Here is a 23,962-nt window from a genome sequence, read left to right as displayed (position 1 = left end):
GTGAACTCATTGTCCCAGGAAGGGGAAACTTTATTGACACATTCCTGGGGTCAGATACATCACATGATCACACTGACAGAACCACAGGCACATAGACACAGGCAACAGAGCATGCACAATGTCGGCACTAGTACAGTGTATATCCACCTTTAGCAGCAATGCAGGCTGCTATTCTCCCATGGAGACGATCGTAGAGATGCTGGATGTAGTCCTGTGGAACGGCTTGCCATGCCATTTCCACCTGGCGCCTCAGTTGGACCAGCGTTCGTGCTGGACGTGCAGACCGCGTGAGACGACGCTTCATCCAGTCCCAAACATGCTCAATGGGGGACAGATCCGGAGATCTTGCTGGCCAGGGTAGTTGACTTACACCTTCTAGAGCACGTTGGGTGGCACGGGATACATGCGGACGTGCATTGTCCTGTTGGAACAGCAAGTTCCCTTGCCGGTCTAGGAATGGTAGAACGATGGGTTCGATGACGGTTTGGATGTACCGTGCACTATTCAGTGTCCCCTCGACGATCACCAGTGGTGTACGGCCAGTGTAGGAGATCGCTCCCCACACCATGATGCCGGGTGTTGGCCCTGTGTGCCTCGGTCGTATGCAGTCCTGATTGTGGCGCTCACCTGCACGGCGCCAAACACGCATACGACCATCATTGGCACCAAGGCAGAAGCGACTCTCATCGCTGAAGACGACACGTCTCCATTCGTCCCTCCATTCACGCCTGTCGCGACACCACTGGAGGCGGGCTGCACGATGTTGGGGCGTGAGCGGAAGACGGCCTAACGGTGTGCGGGACCGTAGCCCAGCTTCATGGAGACGGTTGCGAATGGTCCTTGCCGATACCCCAGGAGCAACAGTGTCCCTAACTTGCTGGGAAGTGGCGGTGCGGTCCCCTACGGCACTACGTAGGCTCCTACGGTCTTGGCGTGCATCCGTGCGTCGCTGCGGTCCGGTCCCAAGTCGACGGGCACGTGCACCTTCCGCCGACCACTGGCGACAACATCGATGTACTGTGGAGACCTCACGCCCCACGTGTTGAGCAATTCGGCGGTACGTCCACCCGGCCTCCCGCATGCCCACTATACGCCCTCGCTCAAAGTCCGTCAACTGCACATACGGTTCACGTCCACGCTGTCGCGGCATGCTACCAGTGTTAAAAACTGCGATGGAGCTCCGTATGCCACGGCAAACTGGCTGACACTGACGGCGGCGGTGCACAAATGCTGCGCAGCTAGCGCCATTCGACGGCCAACACCGCGGTTCCTGGTGTGTCCGCTGTGCCGTGCGTGTGATCATTGCTTGTACAGCCCTCTCGCAGTGTCCGGAGCAAGTATGGTGGGTCTGACACACCGGTGTCAATGTGTTCTTTTTTCCATTTCCAGGGGTGTACTATTTAAGAGATCCATCAGACTAGTAACGAAACTAGTGGCCACCATAACAATTTGATTTACTGCCATAAGATTTCAAACAAAGAGTGAACCAACTACACAGACATTTAAGTGGTGGACAAGAGATTGCATGTTCGAATTATCACCTTGACACAGGATGATGGATTCGTAAAAGCAGTGTGAAACTATGTCACAAGTATGGTCAATGATGTGGAGAGAGGCTATTGATTTAAAGAAAAGTCATCAAAACCGAAAGCATGAACACCACACTTTCTCCGAATATCAAATCTGCAAAATGAAACCCTGATGGAAATGAACAAGCTTTGTGTCCCCCTCACATTGGTGGCTGCAGCAGAAGAGCATTGTTATCGCTCTTAAGGTGTGCGAGTGTGGAAGATGGCTGCAGTAGCGGCTGGAAAGTGTGAGTCCAGATTGCCCTCTGCACTTTGCTCTAAGTCAGAGATGTGTCTCTCTGAAAATGTCCTCAGCAGCTGTGTCTTCCTCAATCTCTCTGCCGCAAACATTCTCTGACTTTACTCTAAGAAACATAGGGGGTTCTGCCAGTGTCAGAAGCTTGCCCTCCAATTGCAGCAGATCTTGCAACTTCTGACCAGAATAAGGTGAGGTGTGGGGAAGAATGCAGAAAATCTTTCCCATTACGTGACAGATTTCTAGCCATGGCAGGGAAAAAGTTTTGCACATATGCATGCGTGAGAACTCGCCCCTTATATCGATATAATTACTGTCAGCCAATCACAAAACCCTTTACTAGCATTTGGGCAAGCATTCCTGTGCCACACAGCACTGCTCAACGGCTTGTCCCACTTTCCGAAGCTATGCGTTTTCACCTGGCCTTCATTTTTATCTAGCTAAAGAAGATTCCTTTCCACGTCTCGCACAAAGAAATTTTTAAGGTACACAGCTTGGCCTCTCTGATGGTTCTGTTGTGCGCACAGAGATGGCTTTCAGCACCAAACAACATTACGACACTCAAGTTCACCTACGTTCACTTCCCTGTCATGAGCCAGCTAAAAAACCACCACGGCTACAGAAATAACAGATCTCCCTCACCGTATTAAGAGGAAAACAGAATAAGGTGTAATTACCAGTGTATTCATTGGCAGTGGTGAATACTGACTGCATTTTTCGTGCTGCGTTAAAGGATTGACTATAATAACTATCAGGATCTGCATATTGCATTATAAAAATAGTTTATGTCACAGTCTGGGCGTAAACTGCTTCTTGACATTTGCCAGCAATCTTTTCCATTGACCACAGTATGACGTTGTACATTTAGTAGATTTTGAATCATTCAGTTGATATTGAGTCGGTTGTATCGGTCAAGTTACTGTATCGGCGAAACATATGATCAGCTGGGTGAGACAATACAATGTCTCGACTCTCGCTTTGTCTTTGCTTTAATAGGAAAATAAACATAAACTGGAAACCTTCTTCTTTTAATATCCTGTCCAAGAAGTGCGCGGACCTAGTTTTGTTTCTCTAAACACTTTTTATTGTTTTTCGCTTGATAATGTCTTCTGTTAACGAATCCAGTGTCTTGACCACTGGTGCACCAAACCCACTCATCAGAACATATAACAATGGATGTGTGTGTTTTCCGGTTTTCTGACAAGGTTTGATGCAACGAACGACGATTTAGCCTCATGTGACAATCTTTTCATCTGAGGATAGTGTTTTACACTAACGTCCCAAATTAGTAGCTGAATATTATCTAGTCTTTGTCTTTCACTACAATTTTTTTTTGCCTCTATGGCACCCTGTAGTGCCATGGAAGTTATTCCCTAATGTGGTGACAGATGTTCTATCATCGTCTAGTTCTAGTTGTTCTATTTAAGCATTTTCCAGGAATTATTTCCCTTGGCAAATCTGTGGAGCAGTTACTTTTTTTTTCGAACTACTTAATATCTGGAAATCTTCTGTAGAACCATATCTCATGTGACTTCCTCATAATCCGTAAGTCACCCACGTTCCGAAATAGCGCTTGAACGCCTGGTGCAATATCAACTAATCTTGGTAAACACATGACTTAGTACCAGGAGACAGTTGCCATTTGGATGAGATAGATACTGCTACTGCCCCTGTGTCTGGGAAGGTAATGTGGTGACATGTGAGAGTGACATTCGAACGCCTGGAGCAGTTATGAAGAAATCTGCTATGTGTATGATCTACTGAAAAGAAATAAAATATTGAGAATTGGCATCCCTAGCTCATTAATGGCTGCTAAGCAGATCTGAAGTGTGTGACATAGAGAAATAATCAAAACGAGCGACATTATATTCGAATCCATTGTTTTCGGAGGCACTAGGCTGATTGATGATATCCTGATGAGATTTGACCCCAAGGGCCAGAGGGATGGGGTGGCGGTAGGAAAGAGTGACATCTACAGTCTGGAATATTTGGAGCTACTTCAAACATGCAAATAAACCAAGTTTGTTTTAATACCACAGACAAATTCAGTTTCTTTTTCTATCTAACATACTGAGGGTTATTCACAAATTAACCTCCTACTGACTATTAAAAATAAACAAATGTTTGCAGCTTCATTGTACATGTGTGGCTGGAAAAGGAGACTGAAGGTCACGTTCCATCAGTCAGCGCTCTATTGCGATCGTCCGTGTGTAAGCTGCAAGTCAGTGAAGTGGACCGTGTTGTTGCGTCTCCCGACAGTTGAGATATACGGTCTGTCATTCGCTTCCTGCTAGCAAGAAGGAGGCAGTGCCACCAAGATTCATCGACGGTTGTGTCGTGCGTTTAGGATTGGTTTATGAGTAATAGCGTTGCCCGGGGTTTATGCAAAAAAATTGAATCTGGTCGCACATACCGGGTGATCAAAAAGTCAGTATAAATTTGAAAACTTAATAAACCACGGAATAATGTAGATAGAGAGGTAAAAATTGACTCACATGCTTGGAATGACATGGGGTTTTATTAGAACCAATAAAAATTGCTAGACGCGTGAAAGATCTCTTTCGCGCGTCGTTTGGTGATGATCGTGTGCTCAGCCGTCACGTTCGTCATGCTTGGCCTCCCAGGTCCCTAGACCTCCGTCCGTGCGACTATTGGCTTTGGGGTTACCTGAAGTCGCAAGTGTATCGTGATCGACCGACATCTCTAGGGATGCTGAAAGACAACATCCGACGCCAATGCCTCACCATAACTCTGGACATGCTTTACAGTGCTGTTCACAACATTATGCCTCGACTACAGCTATTGTTGAGGAATGATGGTGGACATATTGAGCATTTCCTGTACAGAACATCATCTTTGCTTTGTCTTACTTTGTTATGTTAATTATTGCTATTCCGATCAGATGCAGCGCCATCTGTTGGACATTTTGTGAATATTTTTATATTTTTTTGGTACTAATAAAACCCCATGTCATTCCAAGCATGTGTGTCAATTTGTACCTCTCTATCTACATTATTCCGTGATTTATTCAGTTTTCAAATTTATACTGACTTTTTGATCACCCGGTATGTGCGTGATAAAAATGGTAGAGGGAGAGATTCGCAAGTGACTGATGGAGTTGTGTAGCATGTTGACGAAATTGAGCTTCAGAGATGCTGGTTCACAATCTCCGAACTTTCTGAATGTGTGCCTCATATTTCGAGGACAACACTGTCACGGAGAGGTTAGGTATCGATAAGTTTTGTGCATGATGAATACCAAAATATCTGACCAATGTTCACAAAACTGAAAGAAAGTGTTTGCCCGTGACATTCCTTCGGCACTAAGATGAAGAGGGGGAGGAATTTTTGGTCGACGAGACGTGGGTGCCGTACTTGAACTTTGAAACTAAGGAACAGTCTAAGTAGTGGATGGTCACTCATTTTCCCAATAAGCCCAAAAAAGTCCAAGTAGGCGCTACCGAAGGGCAAAATGATGGTTACAGTTTTCTGAAATCACAAAAGAATTCTAACAGAAATTTAATGAGAGTAACGCTCTTGCGAAAGACGTAGATCTGTCCAAGATAAACGGTGCAGGTTGACTACCGAAGTAATCATTCTCCTTCACAACAGTGTGGATCCCATAGTGCTGATCGAACGATGGGAAAACTCAGACTTTTCTGCTGGAAGAGTTTTCAACATCCTCCATACAGACGGTACTTGGCATCAGCGACTTTCATCCCTTCCCCACGACGAAGGCTCGGCTAGCTACCCAGTACTTGGAGACGGACGACGAGCTCGGGGACGCGGTCAACAAGTGGCTGAAGAGCGGGGCTGACCTGGCACGCGCCGACGCCGCCCTGGGCCACGCCGGCGCACAGGTTGGTGTCGTGCACTCGGTCGCCCACAGTCTTGTACACGCGCCGGCACTCTTCCTGGTTCACGATGCGCAGCTCCGCCTTCTGCAGCCGCTCCGACGGCTGGTTGTCCGCCTCCTGTGGCCAAAGCATTCATTGTCTGTAGTTACCATTACCTACGTCTATGAAAATGAACACAGTTCATACGCCGCTATGGCAGTGTAGACACTTTTATTGCTCCGAGATGACTGGTTTCAACAGCCTTATCCTACCGTCATCTAATATTCTGGAACTTGCTATAAAACTGCCATCTTACATTAGATGAAGTCAAAGCATAAATGGGACTCCCCACGTATACATGTCTTGATGAAAATCCAGTCGATCAAATACGCACAGTTCTACATCTACATCTACATTCATACTCCGCAAGGCACCTGACGGTGTGTGGCGGAGGGTACTTTGAGTACCTCTATCGGTTCTCCCTTCTGTTCCAGTCTCGTATTGTTCGTAGAAAGAAATATTGTCGGTATGCCTCTGTGTGGGCTCTAATCTCTCTGATTTTATCCTCATCGTCTCTTCGCGAGATATACGTAGGAGGGAGCAATATACAGCTTGACCCCTCAGTGAAGGTATGTTCTCGAAATTTCAACAAAAGCCCGTACCGAGCCACTGAGCGTCTCTCTTGCAGAGTCTTCCACTGGAGTTTATCTAACATCTCCGTAACGCTTTCGCGATTACTAAATGATCCTGTAAAGAAGCGCGCTGCTCTCCGTTGGATCTTCTCTATCTCTTCTATCAGCCCTATCTGGTACGGATGCCACACCGGTGAGCAGTATTCAAGCAGTGGGCGAACAAGTGTACTGTAACCTACTTCCTTTGTTTTCGGACTTCATTTCCTTGGAATTCTTCCAATGAATCTCAGTCTGGCATCTGCTTTACTGACGATTAATTTTATATGGGCACTCCATTTTAAATCACTCCTAATGCCTGTTCCCAGATAATTTATGGAATTAACTGCTTCCAGTTTCTGACCTACTGTATTGTAGCTAAATGATAAAGGATCATTCTTTCTATGTATTCGCTGCACATTACACTTTGAAACCTCCCCTTAGAAAAATTAGTGAATTACTGTGCTGATAAACCTCTTACGCTATTTGATTTTCAAACAGCTGAGCAAAACTGAACGTACTCAGACATTTCTCTCTTCACTTATTCTGATCAACGCTAAAATGACACAATATTTTTAGCGCAACGCAATCTGACTTTCAATAATCCCTACAAAAGAATGGCCCTGACTAACAATAACCTATACCTTTCATGAATCACTTACCTCACAAAAATCTTCGTTACTCGAACTACTGCAATACGGCGAGCGCCAATACTGCCAGCCGAATAAAAGATTATAACTACTGAAGATACTAACTACTGTTAAGCATAGTTAGCAAATGAAAGATTTTGATAGAGAACAAACAATGTATTTACCTTAATAATGTTCAATAGTCACCATATATATATATATATATATATATATATATACCAATTCATGATATCCAGTATTACAAATATACTCTTTCAGATGGACACACGTCCAGATCGTCCGCTCTCAAAATTCTGCCATCTCTCTCCCCACATCCACCACTGCTGGCGGCTCACCTCCAACTGCGCAACGCTACGAGCTGTTTACATCTAACTGCCCAACACTACAATAGCAAATATTCCAACAATGCAAACCAGTCACAGACTGCACACAGCACAGTCAGTGATTTTCATATAGAGCGCTACGTCGCGTTATCAACATAAAAACCTAAACAGCCTACTTACAACTTGCCTACATTGAGATTCAATTGCCATTCCCTGCACCATGCGTCAATTCGTTGCAGATCCTCCTGTATTTCAATACAATTTTCCATTGTTACAAACTCTCTATGTACTACAGCATCATCCGCAAAAAGCCTCAGTGAACTTCCGATGTTATCCACAATGTCATTTATATATATTGTGAATAGCAATGGTCCTACGACACTCCCCTGTGGCACACCTGAAATCACTCTTACTTCGGAAGACTTCTCTCCATTGAGAATGACATGCTGCGTTCTGTTATCTAGGAACACTTCAATCCAATCACACAATTGGTCTGATAGTCCATATGCTCTTACTTTAATTGGTGAAATGCACGCAATCGATGAAAAGCACACAGTTAAAATCCTCCTATCGTCCATGCAAGCTGGTGGCGAACATGACTTTTGAAGTTTCTACCGGTTTTTCCTTTACAGAAGTTGTGGCATGTGTTACATGGAATTTTGTAAACGCCGTGATTGTCGTGTAAGGGAATTTTCGAGTTGCCTTTGTCGATTTTGTGTTAGAGGCCGTGTGTGTTTTGAAATGCAAAGGCCATGTCGTTTTTTTTTTTAATAATTTGTCGAAATTTTTCGAGATGTTTCCCAGATAAGAAGTGTCTACATTTTATTTCCTTCTTTGTTTCGTCTTCTAGTGGCAAATTTATTAATCTGTTAAGTATTCTTCCACACAACGGATTAATAAATTTTCCTGTAATTGTCGTGTTCCAGAATGCAGCGACTGAAAAAAAAGGTGAGTGTCGTCCGGTAAATAACAGAATAAAGGAGACCCATTCTCCCCATGCTGAGCTCTAGAGAACAGAAGTTGCATTTTTTTTAAATACCAAGGGGTCAAATACGTTGTAGTGCTTCGAGAATTTCCGTGTAAATTCTAGAACCAGTTGGCCTTCCTCCGTCTCGAACCCACGATATTTTAAATAGAAGTGTGAGAGAGACGAATCCGACCTACTGCGCATTGCATGTTCATGTGTGCAGGTCTAAAAACAGTCACGAGCAAAATGTGGACGCGGCGGCCGACAGGTACCTGCTGTACTATCCATAGAGTTTCAGTGTATGTGCAGAGAAGGGCCTGTGCTATTCTTTGCTGGTTTAGTGACTGTGTTGATTGTTAAGGACAAATGAAGAAATGAGATTAGACTTTTAAGTAATTCATGTAATTCATGTGTTGGACTTGCTAGAAGCAAGACATGTTAATATTTTCTGGTTGTTATTAAAGCAGCCCTATTGCAAATGCATCCTAATAGAGTCTAATGTTTGACGACTTGGTTGACTCGCACGAATTCGAATATTTATATGAGAAGTGGTGAATTTGTTTTTTGTGGAAGTTGAAATACACCATGACTGAACTAAAAGCATTCTTCGCGTATCAAATTATTTCCAGAGTAGATACATAGTCTGATAAATTCCCTTAACCAGCATTATTCTTCGGAGAAGAAGTTTTTGGAGATCGACGTGAGCGGCTATCCAACGAAGAAGATCGGCTGTGCACACCAAGTAAGTCAACCTAAGGCAGAGAGGTGGGAAGTTTGCAAACCAGCTCCTCATCGCTTCTTGTCGTCAAAAAACGTTAGAACTTTCAGACGTCTGTTCTTCCAAGGTCACCTGATCTCTAGACATTTGACTTGTGTGTGTGTGTTTGTGGGATGGGGTGGGAAGCGAGATTGTAAAAAGCTCCGTCAATGTTCCTCCATTTCCAACAACTCTGAATGAACTGCAACACCACATGGCAACCTACACTTTAACATGGACTCTGAACCACTGTGCAACTCGCCATTTTTAACACAAACAAACATTGGCAGAAGTCAAAGAAGTGATGAGTGCGAGGCAAAAATCCTGAATCCGACGGGGATCAAACGTCCCGTCCGTAGGTTTCCTTTTCTGGTACTTAACCGTTCAGCCAACGAACCACATCTGAACACACATACTGGAAGGAAAAACCACTGCGAAAACCGTACTCTGGGTGGATAATCAACTGGTTCCAGGTTGTGGACACGCTGTAAGTGAAATGGACGTAAAAATTGCTTTGAAGGACAGTTCTTAGATTCGTCTGATTCGTCCCCATATTACGTGCAATTGCACGAGTGCTGATTAAAGGATCCCGCTCCACATGCTGCAAGACAGCTTCCTCAAATTGCAGCGTTCTTACCGTGCGACGGCGTCCCTGTCCATGTAATCTGTTAAATGACCCGGTCTCACGCAGACGTTGGTACACAGCAGCAAAGGTCCCTTAGTTTTCCAAGTTAAAAATTTTTCCTTCTGAACACACATACTGGAAGGAAAAATTTTTAACTTGGAAAACTAAGGGAAGATCAAGGAATAAAATAATAGGTAATCTGGAGATAAGGGAAGGTCAGAAATATGAAGAAATGAAGAGGATGGCACGTAGTAGAAAAGAGTGACTGCAGCGAGACATTATGTTTAGGCGTAAACGGTGTTGTTAATCAAAACATGAACTGAAATAGTGAGTGGAGGAAAAGAGAAACCAATAAACCTGTGATGTGATGTGACCGACGCTGTAGTGCACCAGAGCATTCGAATCTATCGCAACGTCTAAAAGCGAGCACCATGTACTCGTGTAGTTGTTCTGCTCTTCCGTCCGAAGACTGATTTTATAGAGATTTCCACAACAGTCTAGTCTGTGCCAACCAACGCTGTGTGTCTCTACACAACTGCTGCAGCCTATACAGGGTGAAAAGTATTTAAACCGACAAACTCCAGGAGGTTGTAGGGAACATCAAAACAAATATTTTTCCCTAATGTCATTTTTTCCTATGAGAATTATTTAAACCGGTAGAGGCTGTATTACGCTCTTCTGTTGTTAGAGGCCTATTACGATCTTCAGTTGTTAGAGGGCGTATTACGCTCTTCAGCTGTAGGCAACTGCTGTCCACCAGTGTAGTAGTTCATTGTCTCTCTTTGTACTAATGGAGCGATACACCTGGAGTGAGTATACCGACATGCTTGGCGCGTACTACGTAGCGCACCACAACGGACGAGCTGCGCAGCGGGTTTATCAACAACAATATCCTAATCGCCGTATCCCGCATCATGCGACCTTTGCTGCTGTGTACCAACGTCTGCGTGAGACCGGGTCATTTAACAGATTACATGGACAGGGACGCCGTCGCACGGTAAGAACGCTGCAATTTGAGGAAGCTGTCTTGCAGCATGTGGAGCGGGATCCTTTAATCAGCACTCGTGCAATTGCACGTAATATGGGGACGAATCAGACGAATCTAAGAACTGTCCTTCAAAGCAATTTTTACGTCCATTTCACTTACAGCGTGTCCACAACCTGGAACCAGTTGATTATCCACCCAGAGTACGGTTTTCGCAGTGGTACCTGGGACACTGTGAAATGCATCCTACATTTCCATCCTCTGTGTTGTTTACCGATGAAGCAACATTCAGGCGTGATGGAGTCTTCAACATGCACAATTCGCATGTTTGGAGTGAGGATAACCCACATGCCACAGTTACTAGCGCTCACCAAGTGCGGTTCTTCGTTAATGTGTGGGTCGGTGTTGTTGGGGACTGTTTAATTGAGCCGTATCTGCTACCTAGGCCATTAAATGGCAGCCACTATTACAATTGTCTCGCCAGAGCACTGCCAGAATTGCTGGAAAACGTCCCGCTCCCTACAGGACGACGCATGTGGTTCCAACATGACGGGGCGCCGGCACATTTCAGTCGTCGTGTGCGTCGATTCCTGGACCGACGGTTCCCAGAAACGTGGATTGGCAGAGGTGGTCCTGTACCATGGCCTGCTCGATCCCAAGATATGTCCCCTCTGGACTTTTTTGTTGGTTTAATTAATTTGTCGCAAAAGAAATCTTCCTCTACCGGTTTAAATACTCCTCATAGGAAAAAATGACATTAGGGAAAAATATTTGTTTTGATGTGCCCTACAGCCTCCCATAGTTTGTCGGTTTAAATACTTTTCACCCTGTACAGGTCGGAACCTGCTTGCTGGAGCCAAGCCTTAGTCTGCCTCTACAATTTGTTGCCCCACGTAACATTCCATTGCCAAATGGACGAGTGGTTAAAGTCTTAAGACGTGTCCTATCAACGATCCATTCTTTTAGTCAAGTTCTGCAATAAATTACTTTCTTCAGCGATTTGATTCAGAGCAAGACATTCCAAAAGATAAAGTGACAATCGCAAAATATCATTTATTTTAAGTAACTGGTTTCGGCACATACAATAGGTGACTTCGGATTGATTGCACCATTTGCTGGTGTTAGCGACCTACTAAGCAGCTGCCTGTTGTCAAGACGGGAGCAGTTATCGTCTTGACAACGCGCAGCTGCTCAGCACCAGCAAACGGTGCAATCCATCTGAAGATGACCTATTGTATGTGCCGAAAACGTTCATTTTAAATAAATAATATTTTCCTGTCGTAACTGGTTGTTCATAAGAATTATCACAAGTAAGATCGGTGACACTGCAAGCCATGTTGGTTAAAAATTCAGAAAACCTTTCTGAACATTTACATTTACATTCGATGTTAACAAAGTAAAGATTTTCAGGAACGCTTTTCATGCAAATCTGTACACTGAGGTGGCTAAAGTCATGGGATACCTCCTCATATCGAGTCGGACCTCCTTTTCCACGGCGTAGAGCACCAGCTCGACGTGGTATGGACTCAACAAGTCGTTGGAAGTCCCCTGCAGAAACACTGAGCACTTCTGCCTCTACAACAGTCCGTAACTGCGAAAGTGTTGCCGGTGCAGTATTTTGTGCACGAACTGACCTCTCAATTATGTCCTATAAAGGTTCGACGGGATTCCATTCGGGCGATCTGGGTGACCGTACCACTCGCTCGAACTGTCCAGAATGTTCTTAAAACCAATCGCGAACATTTGCGGCCCGGTGACGTAGCGCATTGTCATCAACAAAAACTCCGTTTTTGTTTGGGTACGTGAAGTGCATGAATGGCTGCAAATAGTCTCCAAGTGGCCGAAAAAAAACAATTTCCAGTCAGTGATTGGCTAATATGCAACAGAAGATCTAGTACAATCCACATACACCATTATGGAGCCTTTCACCAACTTTTGCAGTGCCTTGTTGAGAACTTGAGCCCATAGTCTCGTAGGGTCTGCGGCACACTTGAAGGCTGTCATGAGTGCTTACCACCTGAAATCGGGACTCATCTGACCAGGCTATGGTTCTCCAGCCGTCTAGAGTCCAACCGATACGGTCACGGGCCCAGGAGAGGCGCTGGAGGCGATGTCGTGCTGTTAGCAAAGACACATGTGTCAGTCGTCTGCTGCCATGCTCATTAACACCAAATTTCGCCTCATTGTCCTAACGGATACGTCCGTCGTACATCGCACATTCATTTATGTGGTTATTTCACCCACTGTTGCTTGTCTGTTAGCACTGACAACTCAGCGCAAGTGCCGCTGCTCTCGGTCGCTAAGTGAAGGCCATCGGCCACTGAGTTTTCCGGGGTGAAAGGTAATGCCTGAAATTCGGTGTTCACGGCCCACTATCGATACTGTGGATCTAGGAATATTGAATTCCCTAACGAGTTCCGGAGCAGAATGTCCCATACATCTAGCTCCAATTTCGCGTTCAAACTGTACTAAATCCTGTCGTGATGCCATAATCATGCCGCGAACCTTTTCGCATGAATCACCTGAGTATAAATGACAGCTCCACCAATTGAAAATGGAAATGAGCGTATGGTGTCAGTGGCTAGGATTTCCCAGGCGGGAAGTTCGGCCAGGAAGTGCAAGTCTTATTGAGTGCAACGCCACATTGGGCGACTTGCACGTCAACAATGGGGATGAAATGAAGATGAGGACAGCACAACACCCAGTCTCTGAGGGGAGAAAATCTCCCACCCCAGCCGGGAATCGAACCTGTGCCTCCGTGTGTGGCAGTCCAAGGCGCTGACCATTCAGCTAATGGGGCGGACAGCTCCACGACTGTATTACCCTTTTATAACTTGTGTACGCGATCTACCACCATCTGTATATGTTTATATCGCTATCCCATATCTTTTGTCTCCTCAGTGGATGTTATATGGTTTCCACTTCGCCCACCGTCTGTTATTTTCGGGCTGAAACAGCTTCACATACTTGCAATGTTTAGTGTTGCATTTCTTACTCAAATTCCCTCAGCAGTACCTATTCTAATTCGACTACACTTGTAAATTGTCTGTATGTTAAAAAAAAGCAGTGAACTAAGGAGTGACAGGTAAGCCCTGGAACTCTAAGCTATGCAATACGTGCAAATTTTATGCTCCATAAAACAATTTGGGAACGCGATCTGACCTTCTGTTCAACCGAAGTAGTCACAGAAACAAACACACAATTACATAATATAGCGAAACTGAAAACCGCCGTACCACAGGTATCATTTTCGTAATAACAGGAAGAAATGATTCATCAAGACAGTGATCGCAAGGTTGAATAAGTGTTAGCTTTCTGGTCATAGCGACCAGCTGTGCAGTTGGGGATGTTTCTTCAGTTTTTGTTAATAACGACTTTAAGTCCAAAGAGTAATTAAATCATGAGAATTAATACACAGTTTGTCAATGTCACTTCCAACTAACATCACAGTAATGTGCGAGATCACACCACACAACTTTTAGCAAGCAGCGTCCATCGAAATAGCGTCCTTCGACCTACCTTACCTGATCCTGTAATCTGATATCATCCACAGAAAAGTTCGTTATCGCTAACGTTAAGTGACTGCAATTCAATATGTGGTTTCCGATAAGCCAGAATATTCGTGGACCGTTATGCGAGTCCACGATATACAACAAGGTGGCAGCCGTGCTGCGCGGCTCTATGTTATGCGTACATAACCAATAATGATTTGGGTTTTGGCCAAAAAATTATGGAAGAAATCAGATAACAAGCAGATACATTATTTCCATACACAACTAATTGATTTATAGGCCCCCATAAGTCGTCAAAACAGCAGATATATAATTCAAATGGTTCAAATGGCTCTGAGCACAAATTCAAAAAAATGGCTCTGAGCACTATGGGACTTAAACATCTGAGGTCATCAGTCCCCTAGAATTTAGAACTAGTTAAACCTAACTAACGTAAGGGCATGACACACATCCATACCCGAGGCAGGATTCGAACCTGCGACCGTAGGAGTCGCGCTGTTCCGGACTAAAGCGCCTAGAACCGCTCGTCCACCACGGCCGGTGATATATAATTCAGTTTCACATCGAGACCTAGCAGTACTATGATCCTATTACGCGACTTTAAGCCGGACAATAACTCTTTCATAATTTTAAGAGAGGATGATAATTATGAATATACAGCAGAGCGAATTGGAACGATAATATACCTCAGTTTAACCAGGTTTGCTTCAATCAAGTAGGAGCAACCTACAAGTTTTCATTTTACCACGCTTAAGAATATTGCCGCGTTCTTAACCGCGGAATAATCGTGAACAAGTAATGCCAAAGTAACCTAACCACTTTACGTAAGCTACACCATGACAAGTAAGTGAAATGGTCTCATACAATTCTTTCATCACTGTCGAATCCCCACGTAAGCAACCTCCCAAGTCGGAACACAGAACAGGACACCTCGATACAAGAACGCAGAACAGAAGAGCAACAGTACCCGAAACAGATTGGCGGAAGCTATTTCAAACACGGACAGCTTTGTAGCTACTACCTACAAACTTTCCCATTTGTCGAAAAAATAAACTTGACTCCCCAAAGATGTGAAATCGCCTTAGCGACAACGCAAAGAGGTTGCTCCACATAGATGACATCGATTAATCGAAGCTGCGAATAGCCAATACGTCTAAAGTACTGCAGAGATAAATGCCGGGGTCTACTGACAGCAAAATATAATGGGAAGAAATGAAAGTGCCGAATGAACAGACAACTTTCACGCTCCAAGGGACTAGGCTACAGGCCGGTCTTACTCAGTTTTTGACTGCTGCTCCCCTATCGTATCTTGCAGCATTTATAACTGCATCCTGGTTTCTGTACACAAGTGGTAAATGAGCTTTCACTCCTTGCACTCTATTCCTGCTACCCTCAGAATCTCAGAGTGTATTTCAGTCAACATTACCGGAAGCTTTCTTGAAACCTCGGAGAACAGAGGGTCGCAGACCTTGTCGGCTTACCTGCAAGAGCCCCCATCCGACGACGGTGGCGACGGCGCCATCTCGCACGGGCTGCCCCTGCTGCGGCAGCGTCGCTGCGGCGACCTTCACGCCGTCCAGTTGGAACGGCTCCGCAACCTGCAGAACATGCGGCGTTCGCCTCCGATCCAGCCATCTATACATTCCTATATGGAGTTCGGTAAATACCATTATCAAGAACACTAAAGTTACACAGAGTGAACCTACATTCTACCTACAAAATTTCAAAGGTCGTTCATGAGTATTTCGGAATAACTTGTTCTCATCATCGTACGCCAAGTATACAAGGGCAATGGCTCTGCCTGTCCCAAAAGCTCCAGCGTCCACCTCCGTTGTCTGGCTACCACTGGAACTTCTGTCGAATAACGATCGGCTGGTATAGTGCCGTTTGAGATCTGTGGGACGGAGAGCCTTGAAATGTTACAGGTAGATGGAATAAGGTCCAAAGCCACGTGTGGAGTAAGAAATCCCTCTGGCTACTAAAGGATCTCAGGTTAATTTTTGAACTGAAGAGGACGCAGAAAGAATTTTATTCCAGATTACATATTTAAAATAAAATTTTATAATAATTTTAGGCACCATCTGGTTATTATTACTGTTTACACTGATGGATCTAAGCAGGGGACTTCATCGCCTGCTCACTCGTGTTCCCCTACTGTTTCATCAGGACTGTATTACCAGAGCATTTTTCAGTTTACTATGCAGAATTATTTGCTTTCTTGGAGGGACACGTGAGCAGATGCGATAATGTCATGGCGACAAAAACCTAATGAGCTCTGATTCCCAAAGTGCCCTTCTTGCTAGCGGACAGATGTACACAGCGGATAGGATGATCCAAGATACGAGGGTTGAAACTTTAATAGTGGCAACTATTTATTTACAGCTCGTACAAAATAGATACGTGTTTCAAAATTTTACTGACCTTCAAAGTAGTCACCAGCATTGCGTATAACACGTTGCCAGCGATGTGGAAGTCATAAGATACTCTTAGCAGTGCCAGTTGTGTTGACAGTTCGAGCGGCGCGATCTATTGCCCGACGTAGGATGTATTCGAAAAGTGAACAGCATAGAGACAGAAGTGTTGGGATTCTTTGCAGGAGCTGACCATCATTTAGCAGGACAATGCTCAAGCACGTACAGTGCAAGTTGTTACTGATTTGTTTGACTGATGGGGCTGCTTAGTGCTACACTACCTTCTACACTCCCCTGACTTAAGCCGTCGTAAGTTCAACTCGATTTCTAAACTGAAGGAAACACTCCACTACATTCGCTTTAGAACTGATACAAATTCGTCGGGGAATAGACCGCGCCGTTGAGCTGTCAACACAACTGGCACTGCTAAGAGTATCCTACGACTTCCACATCGTTGGCAACGAGTTATACACAATGCTGGTGACTTCTCTGAAGGTCAGTAAAACTTTGAAACACGTATCTATTTTGTATGATCTGTAAATAAATAGTTGCCACTATTAAAGCTCCAACCCTCGTACCTAAGATGCTTTCCTTTTCTTGCAAAGGTAGAAGAAGAAAATAATTTTCTACCCATTCCCAGGGCACAAAGGGCTCCAAAGACAGAAACTGACACACCTGGCAAGGAGGCTTGTTCCCTTCAACTTTATGATTTCTGTTGAGTCTTGTTGCAGTCACTGCATATCTAAACCAGAAGGCCATGTGTTGGTGGGAGGCTCAGTGCCTGGAATGGAACAGCACAGAAACTGCAGTTACAGCCCAGCTGTAGCTTTCCGGATCGTAATCACAATGATGTAAAGAAGTAGCCCCTGCAAAACAAATGTCCCTTGAGACATGCTTTTCCCTTACTTTTGGAGGAAGCCCAGTTGCATCCTCAGGGAGAAGAGAAATCCAGTGTCCCACTCTTAGACTTGTAGTGGCCATTTTTTCAGCTGGTTGTGTCGGGAAAGAGATCAGGCTTGGTTGCACTGTGGCTGTGGTTTCACTGACCGCAACTCATATTCCTCCCTTCCTCCAATGAATCTCCCGTTAACACATGACTTTCTGAGTCACCACTGACTGTACAAATGGTGACCGAACAGCGAGCAGGAAATTGAAGGGAGCAAGCGTCCTTGGCAACTTCATCAGCAAGAACATCCGAATTTTATTGCTGCTGTTCGGGTTCATCCTGTGAAATATCACGTAGTAGTCAGTCATAAGAAGCTTTGTCTATAAAGAGAACTAGCAAAAAATTATGATTATTGCTCCTCTCATCACACTGACAGTTTTAGAATTACTACTACATTACTTTATATGTGTGTACTACCTGTCCTGGCCACACATTGCTGTGTCTCAGTCTGGTGAATTCGAAAAAAAAGAAAAGAGGAAGCATACGTTTGCAATATCTATGAGAATTGGATATACATCCTGATCTCCTTTTCCCTTCCTGTCTCTGTCTATCTCTTCCTCCCTCTCTCTTTATCTGTCTTCTTCTCCTCCTCTTTCCCCCCCATCTCCATCAACCAACTCCTACCCCCTCACTCTGTCCTTTTTTTCTCGCTCCTTTCTCTCCCTCTCCTCCTGCTCCCTCTTCCTTCCCCTCTCTCTGTCCAACACCTCCTATCACCTTTTTACATCCGTCTTCTCCTCCCACTCTGTCCATATCTTCCTACCCTTCTCACTGACCATCTCCTCCTTTCCACTTTCCATGTTCATTTCCTAGCACCCTTCTGACCACTCTCTTTGACCTTAAGCCTTGTTTATCGTTACTGAAAATTCAGATTCAGTATCAGGACTGAAGGCCACAACAACAACATCAGTATTCTAATCATAATCCGATAAGTCATAAATACAACTTCCCTGTTTGCTGTTTGCAGTTGCTCACAACATTCTATATGTATGTGGGTATGTGTGTGTGTGTGTGTGTGTGTGTGTGTGTGTGTGTGTGTGTGTGTGTGTGTGTGTGTGTGCCAAACGTTTTTTGCAGTAACATGTGAAAATTTGAAGTAAATTGGTCGAGTACTTTCTTTAGATTTCCAGTAACAATGTTTTTCCACTATATATTTAGCCAATATTCTTCCGAATGTCCATTAAAGTATTCTGAAAAAGTTTGAAGTGCATCGGGCAACAATTCTTCGAGATTCTTGGTGACGTTTCCCCTTTATGCATTACACATTAAAGATGACATAAAGACATGCCCATATTCAAGTGCAGCGTTGTGACAAAATTTCCAAGTGACTGGTGAAGAGCTTTCGGAGATTTAAGATTTTGAACAAACCATCATTTACAGTTATATATGGATTTCCTTTATAATTATTACATATATATGTTTATCAGTAGGTATATAAAAAGACGCGCACATTCGAATGCAATATCAAAGATATGTACGATTTTGACCAAATGAACATTTCCCTTTTCATTTACATAGATATAAATGTTCATTTCTTCAAAATCTCAAATCTCTGAAAGTTCCTCACTGGTTGCTTCGAAGCAATATATATATATATATATATATATATATATATATATATATATATATATATAATCTGGATCTCTTCCACATTTTTTGGCAAAATCAATTCCGCTTCATATATTACATATGTTTTCGTATATTAAATATATTTAAAACATATGTAATCTAGGTCTGTCTGATTGTTCATTATAGTACCAGGTGAAAATCTTAAGTACGTTGGTCAAGTAATTTCTATGTGAAATATGTGTTTATATATTATAAAAAAGCATTCTGGTAGGTATATGAAAACACTATGTGAATAACTTTCAAAGATATACGATTCTGAACGATTTGGAACAAACTATTGTGGGATCATTTTTCGGAGTAGACCCGCAACATACGCAAATTCACAACATTCAAATGAGAGACCCACCCTCGCTGTATGTAATTAACTGATCTTAAATATATGAGCAATCGTTACTTGCAGCAATATAAAATTGGACTTGCAAGCTATTTGGGAGTGAGGAAATTTTATGGAAGCAAAATGTACGACGCGGCCAGTGAACCGAACCCCAGGGCGGCTGGGTGCCCGTTCCACTTCTTCTGTGGAGGGACCATGAGGGGTGGTGGTCACACAATGGCCGAGGGCTGACAGAGCTTTCTCTCACGGCCTGGTGAGTCGCAGTATGAATTCTGCAACTGAGAGAGCTTCCTGTAGCAACCACTTGCAAGAATGTTATATGAGATGGACTGAGGAGAACCTTAGCAGAAAGCGCTATTGTCTGAAGAACGCCGGCCGTTATGGCCGTGCGGTTCTAGGCGCTTCAATCTGGAACCGCGCGACCGCTACGGTCGCAGGTTCCAATCCTGCCTCGGGCATGGATGTGTGTGATGTCCTTAGGTTAGTTAGGTTTAAGTAGTTCTAAGTTCTAGGGGACTGATGACCTCAGATGTTAAGTCCCATAGCGCTCAGGGCCATTTTTTTTTTGTCTGAAGAACGTAGACACGACTTTTTGGATGGATACCGGAGAGTGCTATCGGGAAGGTGAAAAGAAAGCCGCGAATCTCTGAAAAACGTATAATGGCGCTGAATGTGAGACTTTTACGCCAGAATTTTTTTAAGAACATAAGGAAGACGGTCATTGTTTCATCTGAAGCTTTTCCCAGAGTGACAGAGCACGGCAACGCCGAAAGGAACCTCCTTTATTGGATGAAGAAAGATACAGAAAAAGGAGGAACGACTTTTCTTCTAGGAAGCTGTTAGGAAGAAATTCACTGGTTCAACAAGTTAAACGTAGCCCACGGAATGGGGCCGGGGCTCTTAGAGACATATTTTTAGGGGTCTGAGCTCGCAAGAAATAGACTCCAGCCCATCAGTCTAGCTTGTAACGAAAAATGCGATAAAGCGAAGCTTCCCTGACGGACGTCGTCGCACAGTAAATACACATTTCAACTTACTCTTCTCTCCTCGTGGTCTTTTTTGCAAGACCTCTACTTAAATCTTCATCACAGATCTTCAACTTGTAACACCATCTGCGAAGGTAGAACACTGGTGCTGTCACAGATTGAGGTCACAGTGTTTCTGCCGCCAACAGCTACAATATGATGGTACCGAGTAGGTTCTGCGTGAGATGTGGGGAAAGTCAAATCAACTTACAACTTCCAACGTCTTAGAGGTTGGCCCTAACGAGTTATCTTGCAAGTCATGAAACTTTTTCTTCCAAATTCCACAACAAGTGTGAGATACTATCTTCCATAATTCTGTGTGTTCCTTCAGTAATTCTATCATTTACTAACTCATTTCACGACGATCACTCAGTACTTCTACGATTTATTTTCGGTTTTTCCCCCAGCCCCATGTCAGATGAACAGATTTGCATTCGCACATGTTGCCACAAGTAACTTTTTACCGATATGTTGCCACAGGGTGCGTTTATGAAATATTATTCAGAATGAAGTATTTTTGTAATAATTATGAATTGAGCAGATGATAAAAAAGAATGTCAATATATCCAGTTTCATTCAGTTTTACATTCATAATAAAAGAAAACTATCTACAAAACCAACATTTACATTTTTATTTATGTAGAGTAGCTGCGAACAGCTTGTTTGCAGGACACTCCTCCTCTTCTTAAACTGCTTTACGACTATGGTTACCAAAATACAAAAGGCACCTAAAACAAGCAGAAATATTTATATTTTCAGTAAACTAGATAAAAAAGGGGTGACAACATATCTCAAAGAGAAACTGGAAACATTTAACTCTGGGTAAGAGCATAAAGAGGAAATTTGAATCTACTGTAAAAGAATAGTTGAAAAAACGCTGAGTAGACATGAAGCTAGTGGAACAGTCCATGATGGGAGGGGCCCACCCTGGTGTCTGTAAATAAAATTCTGAAGCAAAAGCGACTGGCGCGCAATCATCGTACCATTGACCTATACTTTCTGATGGACGATTCACGTAGCATCACGCAGACACTTCCGTTGGTAACACAGGAGTCAGATGCGAGAGGCTGCTTGGCTCCCACAGATTAGGCAAGTGTGTGTCTCCTCGAAACAGGGGTTCGTCGGAGCCACGTATATACCCACTCGTTTCACAGCTACGTTGTAGCTGCAGATTCCGTTTGAAACTTACTGCCGTTCTTGGCCCGTTTTCTCCACCTGCTACAGTCTTCGGCGAGCTCCTTCCACTTCTTGCAGTCAATATTAAATACATTTATGTCAGAACTGGCGCAATCTTTAAAGCGCAGTGCAAGTCTTCCTGGCGGTCTCTTGGCAAGTGCCATCCCGGTGATCAGTGTGTGTCAGGGAAGAGGGGTGTGGTCCATACAATGTTAGTGTCCCAGCCATCGCAGGTAAAGTTCCTTTAGAGTGGCGGTGATACTCGGTTGCTTCGCGGTATTCAGGACCATCTCGTTTGCCACGTGACCCCTCCATGTTATTCCCAGAATATTTCGTGAGCACCGCAGACGAAAGTTGTTGCACTTACGTTCTTGCTCAGCATATTATATCTAAATCTTGGCTCCATAAAAGAGGTTGCTTAGGACACCACCTTCATAAACGAGTGTCTTTTGTTGTCAACGTAAAGAGTTTGTTGCCCCATACTCTTGTGCTGAGCTTCTTAAAACTGTTGACCTTTGCCGGCCGTAGTGGCCGTGCGGTTCTAGGCGCAGGTTCGAATCCTGCCTCGGGCATGGATGTGTGTGATGTGCTTAGGTTAGTTAGGTTTAAGTAGTTCTACGTTCTAGGGGACTGATGACCACAGCAGTTAAGTCCCATAGTGCTCAGAGCCATTTGAACCATTTTGTTGACCTTTTTGCCAACTCTCGCGTTTACCTCGTAATCGAAAGAGAGATGATCTGACACTAACGAACGGAGGTACAAAATTTCTCGACGACATTCAACAAGAGGCTACACTATCGCTTATTGTTGTGACAGGCAAATCCGTGTATCCTTGCGCCATAGCCACGGTCTTCTATACATTAACAGGCACAGAGAAGAGACTGAACGCAGTAGCAAATTTATTCACAAGATTTTAAGGTCGTTTTGTGTACGTGCTTGGGTACTTCATCGGCAGCGAATATAAGGTTTTTGCAAGTAAGTCCTCATGGTAGCGCTTCGATCTGAGTGGCGAGTGTACTAAGTTTGCTGTCAACTTGGTATTTAGACGGATTCTCTGGTCTGTTTGGCTGGAAGCTACTTTTAGAAGTAGCGAGAAGCATATACCAACTAAGGAATGAGCCAGTAAACATTTTTGGCGAACTCCTCTTTGCACAAAAAACCAATCACATATGTTTCCACCAAATATTCCTCCATGTCGTCATGAAAAGCCCTGATCATCCTCAGGAGTTTTGGAGGACACGCTGTCTTCACTAATAAAGTAAACAATCCCTCCCTCCTTACTGTATCAAGTGCCTTATTTAGGCCGATGAAAGCAATGAGCCGGCCGTTATGATCGAGCTGCTCTAGGCGCTTCAGTCCGGAACCGCGCTGCTGCTACGGTCGCAGGTTCGAATCCTGCCTCGGGCATGGATGTGTGTGATGTCCTTATGTTAGTTAGGTTCAACTAGTTCTAAGTCTAGGGGACTGATGACCTCAGGTGTTAAGTCCCATAGTGCTTAGAGCCATTTGAACCATTTGAAAGCAATGAACAATTGGCTCTTCTGCTCGCGGCTCTTTTCATGAATTTTGCGCAGTTTGAAGACCATATCAACAGTAGATTGCTGAACTCGAAACCCACATTGAGACTCAGTGTGCACAAGCTGAACAAGCTTCTGCAGTCCGCCCACACCACTCGGGAAAACACTCTTCCGACTACTCTCATGCAAAAGCAAAGCTCCACATCGTGGCCCGGACGGGACAATCAGGATCTAACAATCTCTATGTCATTCTCTGCCGTATGGCGTCATGTGAATGAGGTACGAGAGGCATGGTACAGCACAACCCTCTCCCGGCCATTGTCGATTTTCTTGAACTTGGAGCTGCTACAAGTAACTCCGCATTTGGCATCACGAGATTGACAAGGGGAAGGCCTCGGACATAGCTAACCTGCTCGGCTCTTATTTGGCAGGCGCTTGTGTACAACCTGAATGAAAGACCCCAAGATATCTTGGCTCAATACCCCCTCGTTTTTGAGAAAATCGCCCCTAAAGTTCAAGACACGCAATCGACTCAAAATTGACGGCATCGATAGATAGTTGGGAACTGAGCATTTGTCATCAACATTTATGAAGTTAGCAAACGCGTATTTTCCTAGAAATCGAATAAACAAACTTTCACGACTGCCGCTTATGTACCGCTAAGACAGCGCTGTTGAAGCCCAGCACCGCTGGCGTGGCGAGCAGGGCATTTGACTGGCAAGCGAAGAACCTGTGTTCGAATTTCAAATACACTTAGTATTTTTTTAAAATTGTATTT

General features: G+C 44.1%; 1 protein-coding gene across 1 annotated transcript in view; it reads right to left on the bottom strand.

Annotated features, from left to right (window-relative positions):
- LOC126176292 (mite allergen Eur m 3-like) overlaps positions 1–23,962 on the bottom strand; it is a 119,817-nt gene that overhangs the window by 29,215 nt on the left and 66,640 nt on the right. The window contains exons 4-5 of the mRNA XM_049923443.1: positions 15,628–15,744; positions 5,642–5,797 (exon numbers count right to left, since the gene is read on the bottom strand). Of these exons, the coding sequence (XP_049779400.1) occupies positions 5,642–5,797; positions 15,628–15,744 (273 nt within the window). The remainder of the gene's footprint in view (positions 1–5,641; positions 5,798–15,627; positions 15,745–23,962) is intronic.

This window comes from Schistocerca cancellata, chromosome 3, assembly GCF_023864275.1.
Source record: "Schistocerca cancellata isolate TAMUIC-IGC-003103 chromosome 3, iqSchCanc2.1, whole genome shotgun sequence".
In the NCBI taxonomy this organism is placed as follows: Eukaryota; Metazoa; Arthropoda; class Insecta; order Orthoptera; family Acrididae; genus Schistocerca; species Schistocerca cancellata.
This window is presented reverse-complemented; position numbering and strand designations above follow the sequence as displayed.